Consider the following 14340-nt stretch of genomic DNA (forward strand, 5'->3'; position numbering starts at 1 on the left):
CCGCGGCAGGTGCCGGTGCCGGTGCCGGTGCCGGGACGGCGGCGGCGGCGGCAGCGGCAGGGGGCGCGCTGCCCGCTGCCCTCCCCGCGGCGCCGGGCGGCCCCGCTGCCGCTGCCGCTGCCGGGGGCTGCGGGAGGTGGCGGCGAGGCGGGGCGGGAGCGGCGGGCGGCGCGGATGAGCCGCGCGGCGGGGCGAGCTGAGCGCTGAGCTCACCTCCCTCCTCCTCCTCCCCCCCCCCGCCCGCCTTCCCTCCGTCCCTCCCTTCCCTCCCCGCGCCCAGCCAGCAGCCGGGATCTCAGTATTATGGCATCGAGGAGAATGGAGACCAAACCCGTGATAACGTGTCTGAAAACCCTGCTCATCATCTACTCCTTCGTCTTCTGGGTGAGTGCGGCGCGGCGGCCGGGACCCCCCCCGCTCCCGTCCCCCCCACCTGCCCGGCGGGAGGGCGCGGGGCCGCCCGGGGCGCCGCCGCCGGACCCGGCTGCGCACCCGCCCGGGGCGCGGGGCCCGGGCTCCGCGCCGCTTTGTCATTGACTCGCCCCCGCGGGGTCACGTTTGTACTGGCGGCGGAATATCAGTGCGCGTAGCTGTATTAAAAAAATATTTTTTTTCCTTTTTTTTTTTTTTGGCCTCTTCTTGCGAGCCGATGCGGGGGAAAGTTGCCGGGGTGGCCGCGGCTCCCCGCCATGGCCGCCCCCTTGCCGGCCGCCCCTCCGCCTTTCTGGCAGCGCCCGGTGCCCCGCGCAGCGCTGCGGCGCTCTGGCCGCTCGAAGTCGTCGTTTATCACATTTATTAACGTTAAATCCCCCCCCCCCCCGCCAAGCTGGGGCCGGTGGCATCGGCGGCTGGAGCCGTTGGCGCGGTTGCTGGTTCGCCCCTGTCCCGGCGTCTGCCGCGCGTTGTGTAACCCAACCCCGGCTCCTGTAAACCGTTTTTATGACCTAGATGCATTAATTGAGTTACACTGATTGACTGACTGACTGACTGACTGACGGGGGGCCCTGGTTTTTCAGGCGGCCCCGGAGATCGGAGATTTTTTTTCGCGGCGCCCGGGCCTGTTACTCAGCAGATCGCGGGCGCAAGCAGCATGTTGTGGCAGCGATCGGCAGATTAAAGAGCTTTTTAATGGTACATGGTGACAAGGTATGATAATGGCCCCACCGTGTGCCATTAAAGACCGTAATCTGCCCATCACTGATACAGTACGGTGAAGCGAATTTGTCACTTCCTACCAAGACAAGGTTATGGTGTATTATCATTTTAATAGCTTTATACCGTGAAAAGTGCCTGTGAAATGGAGTAACTCAGGTCTTCATCATTCTGCTTAAAAATGTATTCTAAACTAAGAATTGCCTATTCATAGCAATAATGCTTTACATCTTCATGGCGAACCTGTGACTTTTCTCTTTCCAACTTTAACTTCATATGCCTTTTAAAAAAATAAGCACAACCAAAAGTCATCCTGCTAATCCATGCTATGGCAGTACCACTATGTTGTTGTCTTTCTTGCCACCCTATGCTCTTAAACATACTCTCTTCTTTTTGGCAATTTTGATGGTAGCCGGAGCTAATGGGTCTGATGACTAAAATGGACAGGGAGCCTGAATCATCTTTTTTGTTGGCAAGTGGATGCCTCATGCTAGTCTCATGTAGGAGGGTAGGTAGCTAAGTTTGTACATTTACCATGGTTCACAGACTCATCCTTTCCAGCGCTCAGCTCTCGGTGGGCTCTAGGTGAATCCCCTCTTCTTTCCATGGTTAACGAGCAACTGCAGGTACTCTGGTGAATTCGTGGTGTCTTTTCAAATGATGTCTTTTTAACAGTGACCACTATATCTCTGTTGTATCATGAAAAAACGGAGGGCCAAAATCCGCATGCCTGTCAAGCTAGTGCATTTCATGGATGCTAATCTCATTAGAAAAGAGAATTGTATGTTGAGCCAAGCAGCTGGCTAAGGGAATTTGCACTCCAGGTTGTACTGATGCCAGGCCAGGTTGACAGCTGTGACTTAGGATAAATGACACAGCCGAGCTCTGGTTTGGGCTATAACAATGTGCCTGTGCTGGTGGGGTCCTCCAGTGCAGATTCTCTTAGTCTAAACAGGCTCCTGGTTGTCCCGGTCTTCCAGGAGAGCATGGTCCACTAGCATAGCTCTTTCAGACACTTAACGCACGACAGCTGTCAGACTGCGTTTGCCTGTTTGTCCTCTTCCTTGTGCCTGGAAAAGGAAACGAAACAGTTGGGGACAGACTACCGCAACCATGAGCAAAAGAGGATTGATTCGCTTTCCATCATGATTTGTGTTGTGTTTTCCCAAGGTCATGTGGCACCAACCTAGAGAAACCTAGGCAGATCCCAAAGGAAAAAGTCAACAGAGGATCTGGTAAAGGTCCAGAGTAGACCTGGACCATAAGTCATTTGTTCGTCCTTTTAGCACAGGAGGAGAAAAAAAGAAAAAAACTGTAAGTTACATTTTTTTGGCCCTTTCTGAGGTATAAATCACCTCACTGAGTATACATTAGAGTAGGCTAGACTTACTGCCAGGAGTATAGCAGAAGTTTAGTGTTCTCTGGCCACATCCTCTCCTTCTTTCTGCAAGTTTGAGAGCTGAGGGATGTGTAGAGTTGTCCCAGTCTCCCTCCATTATTTTCTGGTGTGCTCTTTGTACCCTCTCATGCTCCTGGCTCCAAATGCAGAGTCAGCATGACACAACATTGGTCCCTGTGAATTCTCAGAGCTGAAAATATGAGAAGGATTAAAGAAAAGGAACTATTTTAAAATTTTAATTTCTTGGATTTATCTAAATATCAGAAACAAAATGTGCTAGTGCCACAAACTGTTGGTTTGCAGATTGGTTTGCCTGCATTGTTTGAGAGGTTGCAAGCTAGTTTGTGAAGGAGAAAGTCCTGCATTGCTCAGCAGCAGTTCATAAGGGTTTTGAAGAGTTGTCTGTTTTTTTATAGCTGTGGATATGGAGGTGGCAATATAACACACAGATGAAAATAGTCCTGTGGCTGAGAAGTAGGTGGTGGAAGTCCTTTGGATATCTGGCCAGGAGGTTATGGATTGTGATATGAGGGGACAAGGAGAGAAAATGCTGGGTTGCATCTGGTGAGCCGTTTTGAAAAATTCAGAAGGAGCTGTCTGTGTTTACATGGTTTATAAAAGCAGAAAATCTATTTATGCAGAACATTTCCATCATGAGTGATAATTTGTCAGAGTTAAATCTGAACTGCTTTTGGTATCAATGGGTGAGAGGTGTGTAGATGAAGGCTTTCTGTATAAACACTAAATGAGGCTCTACTAACTAAATGGGAGCTGCAGAGTGATAATGAAGAGAGATGGTTTACTCAGATTTTGTACTGTGTAGCTTGTTCCTTTCCAAATTGGTTTTATTTAACAGTATTTGTTATTCTGATAGCTTTTGCTCCCCCCAGTCCCTTCACTGTACCTCCCAACTTCTTTCCGTAAATGTGTGAACATGGTAGAAAAATTTCATAAACAGAGATAACAAGCTTTTTATGTGCTCATATGTATTGTTATTCATAGTACACATTAAATGCCTAGGGTTACCTCTTTTAGTCCTTAAGGGATGTAGTAATAAAAATTCAACAGCCATTTCTTTCCTAATCAGAATTCTGTACTGAATGCATCTGGTTTGGAAGTAGTAGATTAAAAAAGGCAGTAAAAGCACTGCTTCACTGTTAACTATTTTTATTTGTTTCCTTTTGTGTCTCATAAATTACTTGCATAGAAATCTGAGATATAACCTATCTTTTATTGGATTCTAATCCAAAATTCACATTCTTTTCAAAATTCATTTTCTATAAAGGAATGAAACCTTTAAGCACCTATTAGTACCTTTTATTTATCTAGTTCTTAAGTTGTCTTCTGTCTTAAAATATATGTATTCTTATATACCAGAGCTTTTGCAATGAACTTTTATTATTTCAATATCAAATTAACAGCCTGGCTCGGTCTGTTTTGGGAGGGGATTTTGAGAGTGTGTGCATTGGTTGTTCAAGTTACAGTGCTGCATAAAATGGATTCTGTCTTATACGCAAAGCTTACTGTTGTCTCAAAAAGACACCCTAGCAAAATGATTATTTTCTGCTTTTCTTTCTTTTTTTTTTTTTGTCCTGTGAGACACTTCACACTAGATAAAATTGAGACTAAGATACCTTTTTGCAATAATAATAGTTTAGTTTTCCAAGTTTTTCTTGCTGGGGAAATGGATCTGGCAACCCTCATGGGTCCCCTTGCATGTTAGCAGGTCGCAGGAGGACCGTGCACTGACTGGTGGTGCGTGCGTGGCAGGACAGGTAAGTGCCATTTGGCTGCAGGGCAGAGCTGGGGCTGTGGGCCTCCTGCGGATGGTCAGTCCCCACATGCAGGCTGCCTGAATAGTACACGCAGAGATGCCCATGTGAAAAGACAGCTGAAAATACATGTTTTTGTGTTGTTAATCTTCCTTTTGGCCATTTTCTCTGATCACTGTGGGAATGCTGCGTGATCTGAATTGAGGGGTGAGATGGTTAGGAGACGGTGCTGCGTGCTGAGATCTGCCCAGGACTGCACGGAGGAGCACGCCTCCCTGGCGTAAGGGGAAGGTGGGCTTCTGCTTCGGAAAAACAAACCCGGCATCTCCACCTTCCCCGGGCTCCCAGCAAACGAGGCTAGCGGCGGGCGGGGGGGGCCGGCGTTTGTTCCCACCGGTGTTGGGACTGCTGGCACCGATCTTCCCTGCTTCACATTCGGTGATCAAGGGGCCTCCTGCACCTGCGGGAATGGCTAGAAGAGCAGTTTTTAGGGCAGACAGTTTGGAGCCCTTTTGCCCCTCCAATGCTTCTGGAACATTCCTGGTACTGGGATTTAGAGTCCAAATGTTATAGCTATACGGATGAGCTATACAGCATTCGGTTACAATTTCAGGAGCTCACAAAGATATTTTCTGGGAAACATCTGAGGCAAAGGACAAGCATAATAGCTTGCTCTGTAACACAAATTTATGGCTGAATTGCCGACCCATCTTCAGATACAGCAGTTCAAGCTGTGCATTATAATATGGAATTAACTTTGTGTGTTCCTTTGAGTTACTAGTAGCATTAATCATCTTCACTATGAATGTCTGGTTGGGTTACTGAAATTACTGTTTTCTCCTCAGAACTTCTTTCCTGTGCTTCTGCATTGCTATCTGCATGTGTCTGCTCTTTCTAATATCTGTTACTATGCTCATGTTCCCCCCTCCCCATTTTTTTTAATGACTGTTAGCAGAGAGTTTTAAAGGAAATATTTCAGGAAAAATTTGTGCTTTCTCATGTGGCTTAGATTCTTGTATGTTTTGGTGGTTCTGTTGACTGCAAAATCATGATTGCTATACTTTTGGAAAGAAATGCTGTTGTAGGTACTTAGTTACCTGAAATCCAGCAAAACTGCACTTTCAAAAACACAATATTTTTGATTTTGAAATTCACAGTCAGGATGGATTTAAAGTGCACCACTGTTAAGGGACAAACCTCATACAGTTGCCTCCTTAAGTCAGTTATTTCCAATTCTGTTCTCTTAATGACCTACCTGAAAGATTAAAGATAATGATGTCTTCTTGTGAGCGCAGCCCAGGGTGAATTCTGTTGACTGAATAAAGAGTAGGATTAAAAAAAACAAAATGCTAGGTGGTGTTTAAAAACATAGCTCCAGAGTCAGCTTTCTAAATTCATTGTTGGGGTACTTACCCAACTTGGCTTAGTTTGTGGGGTTTTTTGGTGGGTTTTTCATTTTTTTGTTTTTATTAATGCTGTGGTTTAGCAAATCCTTAATTACACTCCTAGGCAAGGAGAGCCATGCCAACATAACAACTCTGATAAGTGAGAGTAAACAGAAGAGATAATGTTGTGATTTAGACTTATGCTCTGTAATAAGTGTTACAGTGGTTTCATACAGATATCCTCAGAATTAAATACTAAAGAAGTTCTCTGCCTCCCCCAATGGAACGAAACATGGATGGGAAGGTTGGGGATGAAAACTGTGGTGTTGCTTGCCGACACTGTGTGGATCTAACATTGCTCCCTTTCTTGGCAGAGAATTGGTTTTATAAATTTAGTCAACCTGCATATTTTGGAGCAGACACACTGGCAAATCTGTGTAGGTTTTGCATTGCTGATGCCCCTTCATGTCCTAAAAATTTTGTGTGTATGACACAAATTGGTATCATAGGAACAGCTCATTCAAGGGAGTAATTGACTTTGCGGTTGGTTAAATGCTCCATTTTGTCTTGCTGTTTGTGTACCTGTGATTACGTCTTCACGAGATACCTGCTACGCCTTCATCTCAGAGAAGGTACCTCGACAGTTCTCTAGTTTGGGGATAGTTTGGGGACTTTTCTACATACCAGTCCAAACCGACTCGTTGAAGAGGGATAAGTGAGTGATGTGAAGTGTTTGTGTTTGGGAAGGCTTAGGACATATTTGTGAACAAGTTGTGGCAGAAGTCCTTGCTCCTTGGCAGGTGATGAGAAAGGGGTGTCGTGGAACACTGTTGTTTGTGGGGTAAACACGCTTGCTGTTTAGTGTTCACTCCAGCTCTAGACAATATGAAGAGCTGTTGTATAGTGTAAATAGTACAAATAAAAATTCTAGAGAAGAGTGCTCAGGAGGTCTTGTTGCCAGCTCTTTTTAGTCAAGAAAACAACATAGTCCTTTTTCTTGAATGCTAGTATGATATCATAGACCTTGCTTGTCAAGGAAATGGAGAGAATTACCATAGGTAAACTGGCATGAAATTTAAAATGGATCCACGAGCCTGATTTGATCTCTGATTATGTGACTATTTATCAATTCCCTGTGCTGTCAGGGATGTAAATTAGATTACCTGGTACTGTTAGTCATCTCCATCTCTGGAATTTTATCATCTTTTCTTCTGTTGTTTTAAATGTCCTACAAATTTATGTGCAGATAAGTTAACAGATGAATATCCAGAAAGGTTATTTGTGCATGTGAGCCTGTAGAAACTTTTCCTTCAATCTTGCTCATGCTTTTTGACTCAAATGAGGTTTCTTATAGAGATGCTGGCTCTCTTATAGTAATGAGTCTCTTCTGCATCCACTGAATCGGAGGGTGAAAATACTGTTGACCTCAGTGTATAGCAAAAATAGATGGTTGAATCTTGAGAAGGAAATATACAGGGAAGACTAAGTCATCTGGGGAAGAAGGGGATGATAATTACTGTAAAGCTGTTTTAATACTGCCATTTCTTTAGGCTCATCACTATTAGTTAGTACTTAATCACCTCTCAGAGAACAGATCTTCTGTATCTATAGAGCAGGCCTCTCTTTTATTTTAGCTTTCTTTCACTGTGATGGGCAGATGGCTTGTACTTTCTGCAGGGAGTGCCTTTAACTGTTTTGTGGTTATGAGAGGGAAGCATTTAAATTTCTCTGCTACTAAAGGGACCCTGAAGCAAAGTAAGAAGCGTGGCATGCTCATGTCTAACTGGATTACCATTTTTTCATAGCTGAATTTGTTCTTTGAGCTCTGGGAGCAGGCCACAAGGTTTTTAGGAGCTGTAATAAAATACAAGTGCTACTGTTTAATTTTGCTGTAAACTCTACGTAGTGTTTTGCAAGGTGTTTTCCAAATGTGCTTTTTTTTTTTCCTCTCCCTCAAATATCTTGTTCTGGAGGCAGTGCTGAAATCCTTAGCGTGAACAACCCTTCCTGCAGCTCCCTGAACTGCCATGGGGAGTTCAAGCATCACCTGTCCTTGAGCTTGGTTCCTGTTTAGCGGGCAGGGAAGTGCTATGTGGGATCTGCTGCCTTGATGAGGCTTCTCACTGCCTGGGGCCAAGCTGGGTGCACCGCAAGCAGGGAGGACCCTGTGGAACAGCTGGGGCTGGCCGGAAGGCTAAAAGTGGGTCTTGTGATTGTGGGTCACCCCTCCCCCCCGCCGGGATGGATCAGGTTGAATATTATTTTATTATTATTGTTATTATTATTAATCCAAGCATTTTTTTTCAAGAGTTTATTTGCTAGGAGAGTGTGAGGGCTTGAATAGTGAGGTGTTGGACTTAGTCAGCAAATGTCTGTGAATCTTGGGAGCAGATCTGAAGGAAAGGATGGTGTGTGTATATGGTGCAACAGAAAAGGATGAGAGGGCAGGAGAGGGTGAAATCCTGTAAACAACATAGGGAGAAGAGCACTTACCCTTTCCCTAAAACTGGGAAGTGAAGGAAGCCCCTGCTGTATGACCCGTACAGCTACTCAGTGCTTTAATACCTCTGAATATAAATGGGCAGCTCAGACCTGCGGATGCCACAGGAGTGAAGCTAACAGGTTCTTCAAGAACTTGTTCCTGGCTAGATTTGTAGGTAGTGCATTAGAAAAAGTATTACATGGGAACAGAAAATTGCCTTGAACTCCTCCAGCAAAGTCTGTTTACAACTGTCCCCTAGCACACTAGAAATCAATCTTATTGCAAGGATCTGAACACACTCCCTGCAACTAAAGTTTCAGCTAAACCTTGCTGATTTAATCCCTTTGGTAAGTTTTAAAAATGTTCATCTTTTGGACAGAGTTTCCAATGGGTTGCTCGCTGTCTGGCAACAGCTTTTGAAGTTTTTATAAAATTCCTTGTAGCATTTTTGGCAAAAGAAAATGAAAAAACACTCATCTTTGTATGTTTCTAAAAATAATGGTGAGCTGAAGAAGTTTTTAGATGTCCTGTTGGAAACAGAGCTATATCAAAACCTGAAATTTATGACAGAGGTAGACCTCTGAGAGATGGAACCTCTGTGTAGTTTGGGAAGTCTTAAAAAATGAAGTTTTCAAGGAAACAAGAATTTTCTCCTTGATGTCCACATCATTTTTGTAGCTGGACTTTAAACTTAGGCCAGTTTATGACATCATGGAGTGTGCTCAACCAGTCCGACTGGGCAGAATCAAGGCTTGCCATTTGATACGTGAAGTGCGCTGGCTTCTAAGTCATAACTGGGATGTGTGTGTTGCGGGGTGAAAGTCTGTAGCAGAGGTGGAGAACCTGCGGCCTGCAGTGGTGTTCGCCTCATGGGCATTTTTGTGCTTGTTAGAAGACAACATGAAGGTGCATGATAATGTGCAGCTTGCCTGGAGCTGTTCAAATGGCCTGCTTTGATCTCTTTCTAAGGGTCATATTTAGAGGGTTATTTAGAAGTCTAAATATGACCCTCCTTTTATAGAATCACATGCAGAGGAATTTCAAAAGCTGTTTGACATTGAGGATTATTGCAATTTTCCAATACAGTGAATGAGGGGGAAAAGTGATAGATCTTGCAGTTCATATTTTTACTGGGAATCTCATGCTTTATGTTGTATTCCATGATAGTCTTCCAGGCAAAGCATTTTCAGTACAACTTGCTACTGCTGAAAGACCAACAAAACATCACAAGTCTGTCAGGAAGATTGTGACTTTTATTCTTGCAAGAATAATATAAAATTATTCTTTTTTTTTCCAGACAAGTAATAACAGAAGGTCGGAACTCAGTCCTCCTATATGCTGTTCACTTCAATAGCACTTAACATTTAAATGGCTCTAATTAGGCTGGAATGATAACGTAATTAAGCGTATGTCACTCTTTTCCCCCTTTGAAAACAAACAGGAAACTGAAATACAAATAAATCACCCTTAGTATCTTGAAGTTCGTTTTAATTTCTGCATCTCAGTGAGTGATCAGTTTTACTGTTTCAGCTGCATTGAGCTGGGTATGGTGTTTCCTGTTCGGCTCTGTGCACTGACTGCAGACACAGCATGATTAAACCTGCCTGCAAAATGTAAGTCCTATAGGAACCCAACAACTAATATTATTTTATAAGCATTTCAAAAATTTTTTTAACTTCTGCTCCTTTTATGGATCGTTGATGCTATTTTTACATTTCGTCAGAGCTGCTTTTTTATATAGCTGTGTTTTTAAGTTGGGTGAAGCAGACACGGTTTGCAGTAGCTAGTTAATATTAGTATCACCTTACATATTATCTGGGACTGACTTTCTCCTAGTATATTTTAGGAAAAACTGCTGAGTTAAATTATGCAAGTGAAATGACCTAGAGGCTTAAATTGGTCTCTCTTGTCCCAGATCTTCTTACAGACTGTTTATGTGTTACCTGCAGATTATAATTTTTATTAGCATGCAAGTGCAATTTAAAAACTAGTAAAGAAAGAGGCAGAATCTCACAGCGTTGGGGAACTGGCTATCAAGAGCATTTCAGTATTATTTCCTGGAACATACAAGCCAAGCCCAAGTTTATTCCTTGCTGCCTGTTCTCATAAAACAAGGAATGACGCAAAGTGATTGGATCAGGATTTACGAACGGAAGGTCACACCTCTCAAAAAGAGGAAAATGTATTTCATGGGGGCAGGATTGCTGGTTTATTTTTATCATGATTGGTATGATCAGGTCAGCGTACAATCTTTCTAGGAGGCAGCAAGGCCTTGCTGTATTTGCTGGGTATATATGCAGGATCTTTGCACAGCTTTCAGAGTGTTTGTGCAAGACTCTTGCTAACAGGATAACATAACTGTCTCCTTTGCCTATGGATTTGTAGGTAAATACTTTCTTATTGAAACCCCCCTTTTTTTTTTTTAAACATCTCTCCCCTTTGAGCTCCCTTCTGCGAAACGATGCTTTTGCTGAGCATCCTTCCAGTATGGTCTGAACTGCAGCTCAGTGCCCTCTGTCCTGCTGCCCAGTGCTGAGCAGACGCACCATCAGCGGTGCGTGCCAGCACGCTTGCTGGGGCAGGCGTGAGAGGCAGTCCTGGTCCCAGCTGCGGGTCGGTGAGCAGCCTGCCCGGTCCTCCGCGAGAGCCCTGCCCTGGCGGGAGCAGGCACAGAGTGGGTTGTCACACTGTGCTTGCCGTCCTGTAAAATTACATGCTGCAGGAAACATGCTGGATAAATGGAGTGTGGTAATAAACTGAATATTTCATCCAGCAATTGCTTTTATTTATTTATTTATTTATTTTTAGGCTGAAACCAGCAACAAAAATAAAACCTCCCACTTCCACAATTGTTGTGTTTTGTAAGCAACAGCCAGTTGCTTTCTTATGTGAAAGATAGTCATCGTACTTAAAATAGATATATCTGAGGGAGAGTGAATTTTCAACTAGTGAAATTGTCCAAAACAATATAAAAAAGTTGCCTTAATTTTTTTGCTGATGATACAAAACTGGGAGGAGTGGCCGATACCCCAGAGGGCTGTGCTGCCATTCAGAGAGACTTGGACAGGCTGGAGAGGTGGGCAGAGAGAAACCTCATGAAGTTCAACAAAGGCAAGTGCAGGGTCCTGCACCTAGGGAGGAATAACCCCAGGCACCAGTACAGGCTGGGGGTTGACCTGCTGGAAAGCAGCTCTGCGGAGAAGGACCTGGGAGTGCTGGTGGACGCCAAGTTAAGCATGAGGCAGCAATGTGCCCTTGTGGCCAAGAAGGCCAATGGTATCCTGGGGTGCATCAGGAAGAGTGTTGCCAGCAGGTGGAGGGAGGTGATCCTCCCCCTCTACTCAGCCCTGGTGAGGCCACATCTGGAGTACTGCGTCCAGTTCTGGGCTCCCCAGTACAAGAGGGATGTGGCACTACTGGAGCAAGTCCAGCGAAGGGCTACAAAGATGATTAGGGGACTGGAGCATCTCTCTTATGAGGAAAGGCTGAGAGAGCTGGGCCTCTTTAGCTTGGAGAGAGAAGGCTGAGAGGAGATCTTATCAATGTGTACAAGTATCTGAAGGGAGGGTGTTGAGAGGATGGGACCAGACTCTTTTCAGTGGTGCCCAGTGACAGGACGCGAGGCAACGGGCACAAACTGAAACACAGGAAGTTCCATCTGAACATGAGGAAATACTTTTTCACTGTGAGGGTGACAGAGCACTGGAACAGGTTGCCCAGAGAGGTGGTGGAGTCTCCTTCTCTGGAGATATTCAAAAGCTGCCTGGACGCGATCCTGTGCAATGTGCTCTAGGTGACCCTGCTTGAGCAGGGGGGTTGGACTAGATGATCTCCAGAGGTCCCTTCCAACCTCAGCCATTCTGTGATTCTGTAATTTCCGTGAGCTTGTACTATGTACCTGTAATATTAAAGCATATTCTTTTTCACTTAAAGCAAACCTGGTCCCTGTCTTACTGAAACCTGATCATGCTGTGCCATAGCTATTTTTTAACAGAAGTGTCAGATTTAAAGTATTCCCTTCCCCCTTACTTGCTGACCTCAGATTGCCAGGAGACCAAAAAGGATTAATCCCTGTACCCTGAAGAATATCCAGTATTAAAGTAAGGAGCTGGGCTGTTTCCTAGAGCGGTACAGTCCCCAAATGATCAAAAATATAGCTGAGCCACAACCACTTAGATGATTTATTCTTTTAATTTCATGAAGTGCTCAGCATTGCAGTTTTGTGCCAGGTGTCGGACTAAAATGGCTTCCTGTTTTTTCCACCCCCGCTGCATATATAAAATACATAAGATGGCAGACCTCTGAATCTAAAGGACATTGAGAAGATTTTTTTTTTTAAATTTCATACTAAATCTTTACTCTTAGGCACATTTTCAAGCTATTAATGATATAAAAATAAGAGTTATCTCATCAATGAAAATTAGTTAAATAATTTTTCTTCTAGAAGCATCGCCTGTCAGATCAATTGTACACCCAAGCCTGAGTCTGTGTGGCAGTAACATTTGCCTTCTGAAAGCATGTTTTTTCTATATTATATATGAGTACAGTATTGGTAAGCAAAAGAACATGACGAGAAATGACATTATAAGAAGGATGAAATCGGCTGAGGTGGTTGATTGCATGTGGGTAGGACTGAGCTTTGTTCTTCTGAAATGTATAAAGTATCTTGCAGAGTCATCTTGCTCTTATTACAATCAGTAGAAACCATATATGACCAGGCTGTCTTATGCAATTGAGTGCAAGAACAGATGATGTTTTTAAAACTCATTCATGCTTAATCAGGTGGAGTTTTTAAATTTGTTTTTTGTAATATTCAGGTTTGGTGAAAACAAGGCTCTTCTGGCTTGTGTAGCACAGAATTATCATAGCCTGCTCCTGTTCTTCTCCTTTTTTTCCTCGTTGCTTAAAGTAAGACTGGTAAATGTTGTCTTAAACCTGCAGTGCCTATTGGTACCTGGTCTTACTCAAACTTGGACTATTTTGTGTTATCTAAATGGTTTCTAAGGGATGTAGAAATTTCTGTCCTGTTCTCCTGTCTGGGTGAGAATTATTTGGAAATCATAAGCATATTGTAGGGAGAGACAAAAATCTCTCATTTAAGATAAAGAAGCATGGGCGTTATGGTTAGTTTAATATGGTAGAAATAGCAAATGGAAATGTATGCTTATTTATTCTTAACATTATTGGGTTTCATTCCCCAGTTTGCTGGGGCTTGTGATGCAAAGGTTCATGCACCAAATACTACCTTCCTTAGTAAATTGCATCAGAGACCTGTGACTTGCTACAGGTTGACTCAAGAGTTTATGGCAGGATTAGAGTTGGGAATGGGAGGGTTTCTCTCTCATTTGTGTGCTGGATATCTCAACAGGATAGACCTTTTTCCACCTGTCTCTGTGAAGGCAGAAGACTTGTTAAGTTCTGCCTCCTGTCTCTAGACTTGCTCGTTTTAGTTGCCCTTTGATTTTGCAACAGTGTCATTCAACAAGAAGGCACGTCCTCTTCCAGCATAGTGGCCCATCCCAAAAGATATAGAATTGCTTTTAAAATACTGTTGCTTCTGTTTTTTTTTTTTTTCTTAAGCCTAACTAAAGAACATGAGACCAAATACTCTGTAGATATGTTGCTGAGATACTGTACTGTGAGGTCATACATGAGTCAGCTGATAGATGAATAAATGCTGAGTATTAACAGAATTGGAGGGCATGGCAGAGTGCATGTTCTTTGGTTTAAACTCAGAAAAGAAACGGAGCCTGTTTGTATAATGTTTCCTCTGTTCTTTAAATACTGTTGCTCTTAAGAAGCATTGTGTAATTACTTAAGGGAAAACTAAATCTTCAGATTTATTTACCAGTTTGGTCCTCAAAAAATAATAGTTGTTATGCCCATTTTATAGAAGGAGACAGTTCAGTGGTCAAAATGGGAACAGTTTTGAATCTGGTTTTTTCAAGTCCCTGACTGTAATCATTGTTAAATTATAGCACTCACTTTGCTGTGTTTATTTCAATTCCAAGAGCAAATTGAAATAAAGTTTGCATTTTACCTGCTGTTAGGATACTTTGTAGAGTAGGGGAGTGTTTTTGAGAAATCTAGTGAATACTGTTTGTGGAGAGGAATTACTGGGTGGAGCATTTGCCTGTATCTGAACTGTGA

At 43.5% G+C, this 14340-nt stretch overlaps 1 protein-coding gene across 1 annotated transcript in view; it reads left to right on the top strand.

Annotated features, from left to right (window-relative positions):
• The first annotated feature begins 246 nt into the window (after positions 1 to 246).
• The window catches only part of TSPAN7 (tetraspanin 7), a 118617-nt gene continuing 104523 nt past the window's right edge, over positions 247 to 14340 (top strand). The window contains exon 1 of the mRNA XM_067289746.1: positions 247 to 384. Coding sequence (XP_067145847.1) covers positions 304 to 384 — 81 coding nt within the window. The 5' untranslated portion in view covers positions 247 to 303. The remainder of the gene's footprint in view (positions 385 to 14340) is intronic.

The sequence above is a fragment of the Apteryx mantelli genome, chromosome 1 (genome assembly GCF_036417845.1).
Source record: "Apteryx mantelli isolate bAptMan1 chromosome 1, bAptMan1.hap1, whole genome shotgun sequence".
NCBI lineage: Eukaryota > Metazoa > Chordata > Aves > Apterygiformes > Apterygidae > Apteryx > Apteryx mantelli.